Here is a 16,424-nt window from a genome sequence, read left to right on the forward strand (position 1 = left end):
TTTCATTTTCAAAATCTATGATATCATCTACTTTTCTAAAAGTCTGGTTACATCTTTCCACTCTGAATCATTTCTTTTATAAGGGTTTTAACATGCTCACTTTCTGTGTGTGGCATCTAGCAAAGTATCTTCTACTATAGTTTTTCTAGCACATACATTTTCCAGCTTTGCAGCCCAAAGAGGCTGTATTTATTTTCAAGTTGCTCCAGAATGGTTTGCAGAGAACCTGTAGCATCTTGGAGGGAGGGATGGGGCGGGTGGCAGCTATGTGCTGCATGGCATTTGTTTTTCTGTTCTGTAGTTTTCTTATCTGTTTCCTTGTTGGTGGATTGGGGTATAGATGAAGCCCATTGATGGTCACCTGCAGAGTCTGGATGCTATGTGAGGTGCTGAGGTGTGAATTTGCCTGTTTTAAGTTAATACATTTAGCAGATAGCCAACAACAAAAGTCAAGTGGAGTCAGTGTGAGGAACATTTAGCACAGAGCCCGCAGAGGTCCATTGTAGTCAGATGGAGATGTGATGCAAGATGGCATGCAAGTGACTGACTGTGACCGGTGTGTATGGAAGAAACTCTGCTTGAATTATTTGTTCCTCCTCTTAGATGTGACCAGCAGGTCACCAAAAATATTTCCTAAAATGCACTGACATTTAATAAGTATTTATTTTAGTAGAAAAGTCTGAAATTAAGGGAATGGTCCAGGGTAAAGGAACTCATCTGGTTCTGTCTTTTGGTACTAGAGAATAACCCCATTTATCTAAACACCAGTTAACGGAAGGTCAGTTACAACTCCTGACTGCATGCCTTGGTCCCTCACCTACCCAAAATGTATTTGTGTTTGGAAGGTTTTGGATATCTCCAAAATATTTAGAAATGGGGTTATACTGTAGATAACTGTGTTGTTATAATAATGGACCAAAGCTCAGACATTGAGTATTTTACTTATGGTCTCAGATTGCTGACAAACACCTGTGCTATGAACTCACTGAAGGCTGGTCTTGTGTTAGACCCTATGGTAAATCTGGTTGTGATGCAACCAGTGCACAAAGCATTTCAGACAGTCTCCTCACCTGCCACCATGCCAGAGTCCCTGACTGCATTCATTTTCTTGGGTACCGACAGCAGTCAGATTGGTGAATAATCCTATAATTTCACCTCCTTTCCATGCAGAAAATTGGGGACTCGTACCGCGGCTATTGTGTGAGCGAGACAGAATTAGAGAGTGTTCTAACGCTACACAAGCAGCAAACACAAAGTGTGTGGGGGACGCGCCAGTCTCCAAGCCCAGCCAAACCCGCCACACGGTTGATGTGGAAATCTCAGTATGTCCCATATGATGGGATCCCTTTTATCAATGCAGGTAATTAACTTTTTTTTTTTAATAATTATTTTCAAAGTTTCAAAATCACTAGTCAGCTGGCCAAAAGAAGGATCCTCATGAAGCTATACCTTAGTATTCTGGCAGAATGTTACTAGGTATTGGTAAAATCAAGGCACAGACTTGGGAAAGGATGGCTTAGTGGTCTAAACCCAAGTTTGAAAATCTAGATTCCCTGGAACACAGGTTCACGTTCCAATGTGAGTGATTCAAGCCCTTCATCCTTCAGAGTTAGGTTAATTAAGCATCTTTTGAATGAGACCTTAGAGATGAGGGTCCTGTCTGCTCTGCATGGACATTGAAGTTTTCATGAGGGTGGTAAGAGATTGATCCATCAACATTACTAAGGTTTCTGGGGATCCTGCTGAAAACCTTGGTCAGTAGGAACCTATAAGGTATTTAAAATCACTCTAAAAAAACTTTCAAAAAACTTAACCAGAGAGATGGTTAAGTTCTAAATAAATGTGTAGACTTTGCCAATTTGTGATTTCATATTTCTTGAGTCATAGAGCAAGTATTGAATGAGTGTGAGTGTGAATTTGAGATGTGAAACTGATCAAGTCTGTTCTTGTTTAAATGGGACCTATGGGATACGATACATGGTTGACTGCAGGATGCATTTGTCTGAGCTGAAAGTAACTGAAAAAGTGAAATGTCATCACCCATTTTAAGGCCTAAGACCCATCTAAGGCCATTCAGCTATGAAGAGGAGCAAGAATATATTAAAGGACACATCCAGAAAAACAAACTCCCCCACTCCCACCCAAGAGACACCAGTTCTGTTTAGCAACTTGTGAGATTAGCTTAACAAATGATTCTCCGAGAGAGAGAGAGAGAGAGAGAGTAAAAAACATGCTCAGTTAATATTTTGTTTTAAAAAATATCGTGGATTAATTTAGCCTGCTTTTAATATTGCCTGCTTTGGCCAGACAGAGAGGTAAGGAAGCACTGTATATACTTTCTATACACTATTCTACTCATGAATTTTACTTCTAGTCTACAACACCCCTGTTGTTAAAATCCTAGCCTTCTTTTGAACAGAGTCTGCAGGTTAAAATGGAACGCTGATTTTCCAAACTCCAGTTAACTTGACTTCCTAGTTAACTGAAGATCAGTTATGTTGCTGTGGTGTCACACTTACTGAGGCTCTATAGACGTAGAGTTTCAGGCCTGCAGAGGTCTTGAGCTGTGCAGGACTGAAGTGCTGTTCTTGTGGAGTTTCTAATCTCTGCATAAGTGGAATTGTTCTTCAGTCCCTGGCCTGCCTCTGCTTTTGCTGAACCAGTTAGCTTTGAAGAAGCTGGCCAGCATTCTGTATTGTGAAACAGAAAGCTTCAATTATCCAAACCCTGATTTTAGTAGGATTTTGGACACTTGAGACGTTGGTAAAATCAGGGTCCTGTCAAATTATTTTTGTCATGCATGCAGGCAAGGACGAGGTTGAAACTACCAAATTCTTTTTCATTAGTGACCTAAGCCAATATTTGTTCCCAGATTTCCAGTAAAAAAAGTCAGTGCACTAGTCCACTATATCATCTAGTTCCTCTTTTTAAATAGTATCTGTATTTGCGTTGATATTTTAATGTCACATTCTCATGCAAAATATTTTTGATCATCATTTAGAATCCGCTCATAACTCAGCAGTGTGACACAATAAACATATCTGTTATTTCAAAGCTAGAAAATGGTATTTAAAAATCAGGATGCTAAAGTATTTGGATTATGAACAGGAGGTGCTGGGGAACAAAGTTAAATGTTCTTCAGAACAAATAATGGTTCCCTTCCCAGTTCTGTCAGGCTACCTCTTTTACTTCACTCCTCTTTGCCATAAGTCTGAATAAAAGAAACCAGTTACTCTAATGAAGTTTTCACAAATGTTGTGGAAATCTATCTTTCTTGCACAGTAATATTTATATTGGGTACCGTGTTGATATAATATTGGTTAATAGAAGAAATTGGAATCAAATTCACAAACCTTAATAACCTGTAAGAAATCAAGTGGCAGCAAGGCTAAAGAACTGTACACGGCACAAGAAGTAATGAATTCCCAAGTCTTGATTTCAGCTGTGCCTTTGATTTACTGTACAATTTAGAATCAGATTCTGTCACCTCTACTTGCGTTTAGTAGAGCACCTTACTCAATAAATAGCCCATAAGACTACTCGTTGTGTAAAGTACTGGTGCTAAACATGAGTAAAGGTGGCAGAATCTGTCTTTAAAACTCTGTGTTTCAATTTTCACCCCTGTAAAATGGCTATGACAATATTTAATTACCTATCTCACAGGAGTTTTGTGAAGATTAGCTAGTTTGGAAAGTCCTTTGAAACTGTGATGTGTTCCATAAGTGCTGAGTAGTATTATGGGGAAAGCAGCCACTCTGTAACTCAGGCACCCCCAACCCTGAACATGTGTTCTTCCAAGAAAAGAATGAAAATAAGTGCTTCAAATCACTCTTCTCTCCTCAGAAATCTTTTTTTGTTGTCGTCTGCTGGCTGGAACCATTGGATGTTTGAATTAATAATAGAGCCAGTTGCTTTCTGTCCACAGGAAGCAGAGCCATTGTGATGGAATGCCAGTATGGGCCCAGGAGGAAAGGTTTCCAACCCAAAAAAACTGGCGAGCCAGAAAATGCCTCCTGCCAGCTGTACAAAGCCACTTGTCCAGCACGGTAAGCATTAGCTACAAAGCTGAAAAGATCTGGAGAAACTGGTAACTGATATAAGAGAGCTTGCATCTCAAGAAACCTAATTGGTAACTGTGTTGTGACATAGATTTATAAATATATTTTGCTTTATCTCCTATATAAGTAGGAGTTAATGTTCATTTAGAGAGAAGGATAATTTTCCATGAAAGTGGACGTGGCTAGAATCCGATAGATCTCCTAAATCTGTTATTTTGGAGTTATATTTATCAGGGAATGTATAGCTCTTGCCATTCACCAAAAACCTCTCCCTATCCAACTCCGGTGGCATCTTCTGTATTCTCATCCCCCCTTTGAGCTTTCTGCTGCCAACTTCCTGGGTTTCAGGAATGGCTCTTCTAGTTCACTTTTTACCTTACTGACCAATCCTTTAGAGAACTTCTGGGGCTTCTCCACCCTTTGAACCTCTTTGCTTGAGTTTCCTGCAGTTTCTTTACAATAAAAATAGTCTGAAATAAAATAGTTTCTGCCTTCCCCTGAGGGAGAAGTATAATGAAGCTGGATTTTTCTGGTTTTTGTTTTGTTTTTTCTTGGAAGGATCTATATTAAAAAGGTTCAAAAGTTTCCTGAGTATAGAGTTCCTACTGACCCCAAAATTGACAAGAAAATCATAAGAATGGAGCAAGAGAAAGCTTTCAACATGCTGAAGAAGAACTTGATAGATGCTGGAGGGGTCCTCAGGTGAAATTTTCACTCGTTTCTTTATCTGGACAAATGGAGGGGAAAGGAAAATCAGTTGCTTGGCTATTTTTAAAAGGGGCTTCATTAAAATCTGTTGTAAAAGGTAGAAAACCATTCACAAGGGAACTCCTAAGTGTTTTGTAAGTGTGTAACATACCATACTGTGGGAGTTACATAAAATACGCTTCAGAATACAGACAGAAGCAGTTACAAGAGTGTGGACGTTACCAACAATGAGCCAGACCTCTCCCAACCTGGGTGTCTTTGTGCCCCAAAGGCAGCTGACCATCGGAGGATCACTTCCAGTATGGGAGGATCTTTAGATGCTGTACATTGGTGTAATGGCTTCTCCTTCACAACCTGCCTTCCTGTACCTGTCAGAGAGCATGACTCGGAGAGCAGGAGGGTGTGGTCAGAGCAGTCCTTTATCCTTGGGGCTGTTGGCAGCCAACACGAGGTAGCAGAGCCTCAAATCAGATGCTCTTCCTTATACCAGGGGACCAGAGTAGCCCCAAGATCAAAGGAGCACAAAGGTGACTTAAACCATCTTTGTGCATACATACACACACACTCCCTTCCCACCCCTCACCCCCGAGGTGAATTGTGCTGGACATTGCTGATCCACAGCCAAGGATCTGGGCTAGAACTTGCAAAATGTGAATAAACAAATCATGGATGTGGTTTCTGTGAGCAGCCTGACGGAGAGACCACAAGAAGGGTTTTCCCCTACAAACCCTTATTCATGTGGGTAGAACATATTTACATAGATCTATTGACATCAGTGGGAATATACACGAGTAAAGGGTTGCAGTACTGGACCCATTTACCTTATTTGCGTATGACCATAGTGAGTGTGGGGGGGGAGGGAGGGAACATTAATAATTTTTGGTGAAGATAATGTCAGTTTCAAGAACCATATTAAAACACCCATATACTGTAAACAGCAAGGCTCATTAAGTGTAAGTATAGCTGGGATCTCCATAAAGGGTTTGATCTTCCACATTTGATTAATCTCTGCCAGCAAAATCCAGGCTGTAGCCATGCAGTGGCAGAATGTCTGCCTAGGAAGGCTCATAGTGTGAGGATGTTTTATAAAGTTATACTCCATTAGGGGACCTGGAACAGGCTGGTATTTTCCAGGGAGAAAGTCAAGGCTAGAGAACCCAAGAGATGTGCTGAATCAGCACATTTCCTTGGCAGATTCTGTCTGTGTAGCCCTGTTGAAGCCCTAACCACAAATCAGAGCAGTTCCCTTTGGCGAAGGGCAACAGCAGTACCACTGTCTACCTGTTCTAAGGGATGAATTTGCTCTTAGGTGCAGCTCTCTCCATGGGCTGAAGGACTTAACCCCCTTCCCCTCCCCCCCCCCGCTTGCAGAGATGAATCAAGCCCCATATTTGCTTGTAATACTTAGGCAAAATTGAGTGAGCCAAGAGTAGTGAGTCAGTGTAAATTAGTACTATCTGAACATTATTTTTTGTTTATGTGCTATACCTAAAAGTATTAAATAGAACAACAAAAAGTGGAATAACAGTGTTTCTGTGAAATGTCTTTCATCTGAGGCTCTGAAAGCACTTCATGATTAAGCCGCATGCATCCCTGCAAAGTAACTAACTATTATTATTATTCCCATTTTACAGACTGGGAGACTGAGGCATAGTGAGGTTCAATTATTTGCTCAAAGCTACAAAGCAAGTCGGTTGCATAACCCTCGCAGTGTGCTGCTGTCCAGTCTTTCTCTAATGATTATACCACACTCATTGTAATCTGTCCCACAGTCTTTCAAAAAAAAAGGCATAGATGGACCCTCCACATTTGGGATACACTGTCCATCAGAGCAACTATATTTATGTATTTCATCTACATATTGGTTAGAAAGCATGTGGTGTCAAAGCACTGGTTAAGGTGCCTCCTATATTGACTGATTCAGCACCCTCTGCATGTCTGCATTGCCATTTGGGAGAGATGTGTTTGATTCCCTGTGGATTCTCTCCATCACAGGGCCATCAGGACTGGGGAGTGCTACAGAGCAATATGTGAATCTGGGGGAGTGGGAGAGGAAGAATACCTCATCTGGATCAATAGCCACCTTTCTTGTCAATTAAGAGGATCATTGACATGAAAGGAATCCTATCTAGTGCTTAGCTGTAAGGATGGAAAGCTTGGTGCAGTGCAGAGATTCAGTGAGAGGGGTGGCTCAATGAATATTCCCTTCAGATATGAAGCCAAAAATCCTGTACTGCAGTACTGTACATTTTATGGAAGCTTTGGGGCACAGATTTAAAGCTTCTTGAAAGAAAAGAGTAATCTCTGGGAGTTTTTTGTTTTAGGTTTGTACTCAAAATTATGTAAAAGCTGGTTGTTACTTTAAGTATTAACTATGTGTTTGGTGCCATACAAGGCAGACATACTCGCTGTCCCTATGTGGGGGTGGGAGAAAGCTGTATGTGCTAGTAATAAGAACAGGAGTACTTGTGGCACCTTAGAGATGAACAAATTTATTTGAGCATAAGCTTTCGTGGGCTACAACCCACTTCCCCTTATGCTCAAATAAATTTGTTCATCTCTAAGATACCACAAGTACTCCTGTTCATTTTGCTGATACAGACTAACACGGCTGCTCCTCTGAAACCTGTGCTAGTAATGAATGCTGTTAGTTGTGTATATATACAAGTTTTGTTGATGGCCAGATTAGAGGGTCTTCATTCAATTGCATTGTTCCCTTCCTGGGGAAGGATTTAAATAAATGATTTTGTTTTACTGTCTTTGCTTTGGAATTGTACCTGGAAACTCTCCTTCTCGTCAGATGGTATGTGCAATTACCCACCCAGCAGGCCCACCAGTATCACGAAATGGAGACCTGCCTCCCTCCTTCACCATCCGCTTTCCCCATATCTCCTCCTGAGGAAGACGAAGATGCGGTGAGAGATGAGAACTGTACTTTACCCTCCCGACTTCACCCACAAGTAGCAGATAAGATCCGAGAACTGGTGTCTCAGGGAATAGAACAAGTCTATGCAGTGAGGAAACAACTAAGGTATAGCATAATCCACTCTAACTATACTGCCTTCTTTCCATTGCACTTTATCAACTATACATTCAGTTAATTTGACTTGAAGCTATGTGGCAATGCTGATTCTTTCATGAATCTATCCCCCCATATTGCATTAGCTGAATTTATCCCCACATATAGCATTAGCATCTCATTTATTTTTTTTATTGGACTTTATCTTGGTTGTAACTACCTAGCATTCCAGCTCCTCACACTGCCTCATACCAGATCACCATCTAGGGCTGCTTTTGTTCTTCATGTTGGAAATGTATATTTTATTGAGTTAGCTCTTTAAAATTTCCAGGATACTAGAGGAGAAGAGCCAGGTCATGGGATCCATTAACTTGTTCTTTTCTTGTAATTTTTAACATTTGGAACATATTTGAGGGCATAGACAGAGGTGGCTGCAGAAGAAGGAGAAACATCTCCTAATGTTGTAAGTGTGTTTTAACTTTTGACAACACCCTTTTTCCCTCCTTCCCCTTTCCAATACTTGACAGAAAGTTTGTGGAGCGAGAATTGTTCAAGCCTGAGGAAGTGCCAGAGAGGCATAACTTGTCCTTCTTCCCAACTGTGAATGACATCAAGAACCACATCCATGAGGTGCAGAAGTCCCTGGGAAACGGGGAGATGGTGTATAACTCGGAAAGCATCCCAGCAACGGTATTATTGGAGCTTCACGCTTTCTTCTCCTTTCTTTCTGAATCTCTGAGATGAATCCTGAAGACCTTACTTAAATTTTACTACTTGGCTCTTATTCAGCCAAAGCGCCCACTGACTTTGTATTCCCACTAGTTAAATTTTCAAAGGAAGTTTTGTCTGAGTAAGGATAGATTAAATGTAGGCTTTTATAACAATATATGATCAATGAAATGTTGCTAACAGTTGATACTTTATGCAGTACTGAGGTATATAATGAGATCATTAATTTCAGGCAGTGTAGTTGAAGAAATGAGCACAGCGTTCAAAGGTCTTGAGTTTCAATCCTGGCTCTACCACTGTGTTGCCTTGGGGAAGTCACTTCACAAGTCCGTCTCGTTTTCCCTATCTGTAAAATGGGGATGAAATTTACCTGTCTACCTCACGTGGTCCCGTTAATGTCTGTACAATGTTTTGAATGTGTATTGTGCTATATTAATGCTAAGTGTTATTACTCTGCTTTGTAGAAAATGTGTCTAACAGTAAATACAAAATATAAATCTTTACAAGTGCGCAGTACTCCAATGTATGTTGCCCCTAATTTTCTTCTCATATAGAAAGTAATTTTGGGCAAGCATTGACAAGGATTTCTCCATTGACAGGATTTTTTATTAGCTATGAAGGAATTGCCAAGAACTGGCAAACTCAGCTTTTCCAGAGTGCAATGTGGACAAGATTTTATGCTGCTTGATATAGGCTGCTGTGATAGACAGGTCCACCTCCCACACCACCAAGTGCATTTGGTCCTGTAAATCGGATGCATGTTTAATATATAGCCTAAAGATTAACATTAAAGAGCCAAATAGCAGACAAAAGCACTTTGAGAGACATAGAAAAGTGACATGGACTGGAAGACCTGAATTGGTGAGGATGTTTATATTGACACAGGTTAGCATTTGTAAGCCTTATAAGAGAAGTAGGTCTTTAGTTGGGATTTGAATGAAGGATGGATACTTTGCATGTTGGAATTGGAAGTCTGTTCACGTGTATGGGGTGGCATGGAAGAAGTCATGGAGACAAGAAGGTGTGACATAGTAATAAATAAGAGCTGAGATGAAGGCAGGTGCATAACCTTGAAGACAGCAATTTGAATCCTAAACTTGACTCTCTGGATGAAGGGCAGCCAGTAGAGGTATTTGAAGAGTGGAGTAATGTGGTCTGGCTGGTGAGTGAGGATGAAAATATTGTCTATTGCATTTGGAACGAACTGAATGGGAGTGAGATGAGGAGACAAGAGGATGAGGTTGCAGCAGTCCAGGTGAGAGAGAACTACTGATGATAAGGAATGGATGGATGGATTATTACTTTGTTTGTTTGTTTTGGTATGTTGTAGAGAAAGTGGTATCAAGATTTGGTGACTCCCACTGGGTCTTTGACTGACTCAGACCCAGGCAGCCACTGGGTGATGCCTCATTCCAAGCCAACGCATGCAGGGCTAAGTGAGGTTTCAAGAGCCTCAGATTGTGTATTGCTGATCTGGTGGCACTTTAATTTCATAGCATTTCAAGGTGAATTGAAATGTTTGGTTTAAAAAAATAGGAAAAACATACTGTGTTTAAGAGCTTAATTCACAAATGTACTTTACACAAAAGCTGAAAAGTTTGTTTTTTTTAATATCTGCCAAGACTGGTTCTCCTGCAATAGCTAGTGATCTCACCTAAAGCAGGGCAGGGCACAGAATTCCTTTACCCTTCTTAAGAGTTTCTGATGTCTGCTTTTTGCAGGATACATGCAGATCCTTGAGTTCAAGTTCCAGCCTGTAAATGATAGAGAAAATTATTTTCAAATAGTTTGTGTTTAAAATGCATCTATTTTCATTTTTAAAGTCTACCCCAGTTCTGAGGAGGATTTAGCCTACCAGACAGAAAGTGTTTTAGAATCCTTTTAAAAGCATAGCACTTCACCTTTAACAGTTTTAAGAAGTAACCCAAAAACTCAGAAAGCACTCACAATACAGAAATAAGATGTTTTGGACACTGATTTTCACTGTAGTTTGAGTCTGTACCAGTATTATAGGGAATCCTGCTCAGCACCCTTCCCATTCCTGAGAACTGAGGTCTTTTTCCTTTCAGCTCCAGTGGACCACAGACGGTGGGAATGTTCTCACAGAAACAGTGACTGTTACATTTGCCTCACCACCTACAGAGGGTAAGAGCATATTGATATCTTACTTGTGTTCAATTTTTGTTTTTGTCACGTGTTACAAAAGTACAGATATCCTGCCTGGTTTTTAGAGATCTTGCAATTATCTTCTCTTATTTGAACACACCAAGAAGTGACCATTCTCGTTTTCCCCACACACACCCCCTTTACCACATGTCTGTGGAACTTGTTACAATTCCTGATACGGCAGGTAGGAAAACTGTAGACTTTGTCTTTTACAACATTCTTTAACGTGTACTGAAGAGCAGAACAATTTGGGTTGGGAGGAAATGCTCAGACGCTTAAAACATCTATGTAGAGAATTTTCTAGCGCTTGCTCAATGGAATGGTGCAGAAGGAGATGATCAGTAAGGTCCCGGTTCAGCAAGGTTCTTGAGCACATGCCTAACGTCAAGCATGTGGGTGGTGGGAGCTCCTCACATACTTAAAGTTGAGCACGATTAAGTACCTTGCTGAATCAGGGCCCATGTCCCTACTCCTGCTCCTAGTGAAATCAATGGCAAAACACCCATCAATTTCATTTGTGCAAAAAGGACACGCTCAGGGGAGGGGACGGAACTGGGCGAGAATAATCCTTAGACTTTGATTCTGTCATCGAGACTTTGTCAAATCATTGTTGACTTCCCCTTTATTGGTATATTTTATTTAAATGAGATATTTATTTTAACATTTTTATTGTAAATCTGTATTGTAATACAGATTTTAGCTGACAGCCAGGCAGTGAGACACATTTCTTACACTCTTTCTTCAATGATATTCTTGTGAAATATCATTTTTCTTGGTGAATGCATAAGGTAAGGGCAGTATCTCTTCACAGCAGTTACTATACCACTTAACAAGGAAGCGAAGAAAAGCCAGAGTATGGATTTCTGAAGGCAGTTGCCTTGTCAAAATGGATTCTGCTCCAAAATGTGGTGTTGGGAGGGGTTTATTGGATTATCGTGTCTTTGCCATAAATGGGATTCTACTATTATTATTATTTCAGATTAAAACATATATAGTGAAACAAAATTCTAAAGCTTGTGATTTAGATCTACTGACTACTCGCATGCCTTAAGCTATTCATTGGCTTAAGTGCTTTGCTGGATCAGGGTCCTCATTAGGAAATCTAGAACAAATTATTCCCACCCCACCCCCCCACACACACACATTTTTAATGCATCAAATAATAATCTTTGTTTCAGGAATACTTGATTTAGACAGTTCCTCCCATTGTGTAAACATGTGACACAGAAAAAATCCTTCCCTGCTCTCTTTCTCTTGTTCTTCTCTAACATAAAATCATAGAACTGGAAGGGATCTCGAGAGGTCATCTAGTCCAGTCCCCTGCACTCAAGGCAGGACTAGGTATTATCTAGACCATCCCTGACCGGTGTTTGTCCAACCTGCTCTTAAAAATCGCCAATGATGGAGATTCCACAACCTCCCTAGGCAATTTATTCCTGTGCTTAACCATTCTGACAGTAAGGGAGTTTTTCCTAATGTCCAACCTAAACCACTCGTACTGCAATTTAAGCCCATTACTTCTTGTCCTATCTTCAGAGGTTAAGAAGAACAATTTTTCTCCCTCCTCCTTGTAACAACCTTTTATGTACGTGGAAACTGTTGTCATGTCCCCTCTCGGTCTTCTCTTCTCCAGACTAAACAAACCCAAATTTTTCCAATCTTCCCTCATAGGTCATGTTTTCTAGACCTTTAATGATTTTTGTTGGTCTTCTCTGGGCTTTCTCCAATTTGATATGAATTTCCTGAAATGTGGCTCCCAGAACTGGACACAATACTCCAGTTGAGGCCTAATCAGCATGGAGTAGAGTGAAAGAATTACTTCTCGTATCTTGCTTACAATACTCCTGCTAACACATCCCAGAATGATGTTTGCTTTTTTTGCAACAGAGTTACACTGTTGACTCATATTTAGCTTGTGATCCACTATGACCCCCAGATCCCTTTCCACAGTACTCCTACCTAGGCAGTCATTTCCCAGTTTTTATGTGTGCAACTGATTGTTCCTTCCTAAGTGGAGTACTTTGCATTTGTCCTTATTGAATTTCATCCTATTTACTTCAGACCATTTCTCCACTTTGTCCAGATTATTTTGAATTTTAATCCTATCCTCCAAAGCACTTAGAACCCCTCCCAGTTTGGTATCGTCCACAAATTTTATAAGTGTACTCTCTCTGCCATTATCTAAATCATTGATGAAGATATTGAACAATACTGGACCCAGAACTGATCCATGTGCGATCCCACTTTCCAGCATGCCTTTCCAGCATGATTGAGATGAACCTCTTGAAAAAACCTGGCAGTTTTAGTAAGGGAGCAATAGCAGCCGCGTGAAAGATTGTCTTCTTGCAAGATGTTTAAATAACACTGTAGAGATCTGTGGTTTAGTTAACTTCAGTAGCGCTGATCAAGTTGGCTATCTTATATCTTTGTCTCCTTGGGACAGGGCATCATAGTCTTGTTAGGAATATTGTATAGAGGAGTCTAATATAGCATATTAAAGGGGCACTATCAACGTTATGCTTAAAGATTTACCCACACAAACAGTTATCCTATGTTGCCGTCCTTGCCTGAAGGATTCCTGGCATGTAGCCCTTGCCCCACACTACACACACACACAAAACTGATTCTTATCCTTGTTGTAGCAGGAAAAATACAAAAACAAATGTTTGGCTTGATGTGTGAATCTTCGTAAATAAGCTGGTGCACCTATTTCATGATGCAAAGCTCTATGCACACCAGTGTATTTACAGTGAGTTGCACACTAAGCTGGGCCTTTGTTTTTAACTTCTATTTTAGCTGCTGCTGCAATGGATCATTTTGAATTGAAAAACACTGCTTATGCTTGGAACTCTTAAGGTAAGAATTTCAGTATGGGCAACTGTCAGAGTACAGGAGGTCAATTTTTAGACTTCATAATTTGAATAGTGTCCCTTTTTTGAGGAAGGCTCTCATATTACAGAAAGGAGGATCTTACAGAACCACCAGATTCATACTATTCACCTTTATCCTCAAAAAAATCAATGGCTGGAGATATTTGTGTATTTTGGATGGACGGGTATTTGTACCTCCAGAAGCCATTTAGAAGTGGTTCTCAATGTGAGAATGGGTGGGCTTACAGTATTTGGTTCCTGGATGCTGGCAGTAATGAAGAAAAATCAAATCTTGTTTTATTTTGGCTCCACAGTTGGCTCTCCAAGACAAATGAGTCCACTAAATATGTAATCATCCAGTGAGATACTGTATTCTACCTGAATTCAGAGAGATGTGGTTTTTTTCAGATTTCTGCAGAAACTGAATGCATGGCTCCATTGGGTGTAGTTAGATGGTCTTCTTTCCTGCCTGTTTTGTCTTCTATTTGATCCTGTAAGGATGTGTTAATCATATAAATATATGGCTGGAAGGGATCCTGAGAAATAATCGAGTCCAGCCCCGTTTGCTATGGCAGGACCAAGTAAACTTAGACCATCCCTGACAGGTGTTTGTCCAGCTTATTTTTAAAAGCTTCCAATGATGACGACCACAACCTCCCTTGGAAGCCTATTCCAGAGCTTAACTATCCTTATAGTTAGAAAGATTTTCCTTATATCTAACCTAAATCTCCTTTGCTGAAGATTAAGCTCATGACTTCTTGTCCTACCTTCATGGACATGGAGAAAAATTGATCGTCCTCTCTATAACAACCCTTAGCATATTTGAAAACTGTTATCAGATTGCCCCTCAGTCTTCTTTTCTCAAGACTAAACATGCCCCATTTTGTTAACCTTTCCTCATAAGTCAGGTTTTCTAAACCTTTATCATTTTTGTTGCTCTCCTCTGGACTCTTCCCAGCTTGTCCACATCTGTTCTAAGTTGTGGTGCCCAGAATTGGATACAGTACTCCAGCTGGGGCCTCACCAGTGCCAAGTAAAGTGGGACAGTTACCTCCAGTATCATACATACAACACTCCTGTTATTACGCCCCAGAATCATATTTGTCTTTTTTGCAGCTGCAGCACATTGATGACTCATTCAGTTTGTGGTCCATTATAACCACCAGATCCTTTCTTATTATTATTCCTCACTGTGCATTTGATTTTTCCTTCCTAAGTGAAGTACTTTGCACTTGTCTTTATGAAATTTTATTTTGTTGAATCCAGACCAATTCTCTTAATTTGTCAAGATCCTTTTGTATTTTAAACCTGTCCTCCAAAGTGCTTGCAAATCCTCCCAGCCTGGAGTCGCCTGCAGATTTTATCAGCATACTTTCTACTCCATTATCCAAGTCATTAATGAAAATATTGAATAGTACTGGACCCAGGACTGACCCACTGCAGGATCCCACTAGATATGCTCTCCCAATTTGACACCAAACAATTGATAACTACTCTTTTGAGTATGTTCTTTCAACCATTCGTGCACCTACTTTATAGTAATTTCATCTAGACCACATTTCACTAGTTTGCATATGAGAATGTCATGCAGAACTGTGTCAAAAGCCTTACTAAAAGTAATGTATATCACATTTACTGCTTTCCCCCCCAATCCACTAAGTCAGTAATCCTATCAAAAAAGGCAATTAAATTGGTTATCCTGATTTGTTTTTGACCGTGCGCGAGGTCCCCACCGCGGTAGGGACTCCCCACAGTTGCCCAGCTGCAGCCAGCGGCTGGGGGACCCTGCAGCTACCAGCTGCCTGGGATGAGAGGACCCTACAGCAGCCCACCCCAGGGGCAGGGGAACTCCGGAACTTGCAGGCACCACATCGCAGGCACCATGACTTTCACGAAAAATATCCCTGACAAAAACTTAGCCTTAGCAGGGAAAGAGAACGAATAACTAAGGCTAAGTTTTTGTCAGGGATATTTTTTGTGAAAGTCATGGACAGGTCAAGGGCTGCTGTGAATTTTTGTTTATTTCCCGTGACCTGTCCATGACTTCTACTAAAAATATGACAAAAACTTAGCCTTAGTTATTAGTTCTCTTTCCCCGTCACTGCTGCTGCGGCTCCCGAGTCCCCCACCGATGTGGTGCCTGCAAGTTCCGGAGTGCCTTTAATTATTGTCTCCTTGAGGAACTGCCAGCTTTCCGGAACTCCTATTTCTCTTAGATTTTCTTCCCATGCAACCATACTACCAGTTCTCTGAGTTTGCTAAATTCTGCTTTTTTTTGAAGTCCATTATCCTGATTCTGCTGATCTGACTCTTTCCTTTCCTTAGAATCATGAAATCTATCATTTAATGATCACTGTCACCCAAACTGCCTTTCACCTTCAGATTTGCTACCAATTCCTCCCTGTTGGTCAGAATCAAGTCTAAAGTGGCTGTCCTCCAGTTTCTTCCTCCACTTTCTTGAACAAAAAATGGTCCCTGATACATTCCAAGAATTCATTGGAAATTTTGTGTTTTGCTGTATTACTTTCCCAACAGATATCTGGGTAGTTAGTCTCCCATTACTACCTGTTCCTGTGTTTTGGCTATCACTCTTATTTGTCTTAGAAATGCCTCATCCACCTCCTCTTCCTGATTTGGTAGTCTATAGTAGACCCCCCCACATGACATCATCCCTATTTTTTAACCCTTTTATCTTTACCCAAAGACTCTCAACTGGTCTGTCTCCTACCTCCTCCTGGACCTTAGAAGAAGTATATCTATCCTTTTATGTACAGTGCAACCTCTCCTCCCTTTTTCTCCCCTACCTGTCCTTTCTGAACAAGCTGTGCCCCTGTATACCAATATTCCAGTCATTATCCCACCAAGTCTCTGTGA

The 16,424-nt window shown here is 40.6% G+C and overlaps 1 protein-coding gene across 7 annotated transcripts in view; it reads left to right on the forward strand.

Annotated features, from left to right (window-relative positions):
* Positions 1-16,424, forward strand: part of CARF (calcium responsive transcription factor) — a 70,115-nt gene that overhangs the window by 23,327 nt on the left and 30,364 nt on the right. For all 7 annotated transcript variants that reach the window (XM_073306466.1, XM_073306467.1, XM_073306471.1 and 4 more), the window contains exons 7-12: positions 1,171-1,360; positions 3,926-4,046; positions 4,617-4,760; positions 7,567-7,797; positions 8,313-8,475; positions 10,584-10,659. In XM_073306466.1, the coding sequence (XP_073162567.1) occupies positions 1,171-1,360; positions 3,926-4,046; positions 4,617-4,760; positions 7,567-7,797; positions 8,313-8,475; positions 10,584-10,659 (925 nt within the window). The remainder of the gene's footprint in view (positions 1-1,170; positions 1,361-3,925; positions 4,047-4,616; positions 4,761-7,566; positions 7,798-8,312; positions 8,476-10,583; positions 10,660-16,424) is intronic.

The sequence above is a fragment of the Lepidochelys kempii genome, chromosome 11 (genome assembly GCF_965140265.1).
Source record: "Lepidochelys kempii isolate rLepKem1 chromosome 11, rLepKem1.hap2, whole genome shotgun sequence".
Lineage (NCBI taxonomy): Eukaryota > Metazoa > Chordata > Testudines > Cheloniidae > Lepidochelys > Lepidochelys kempii.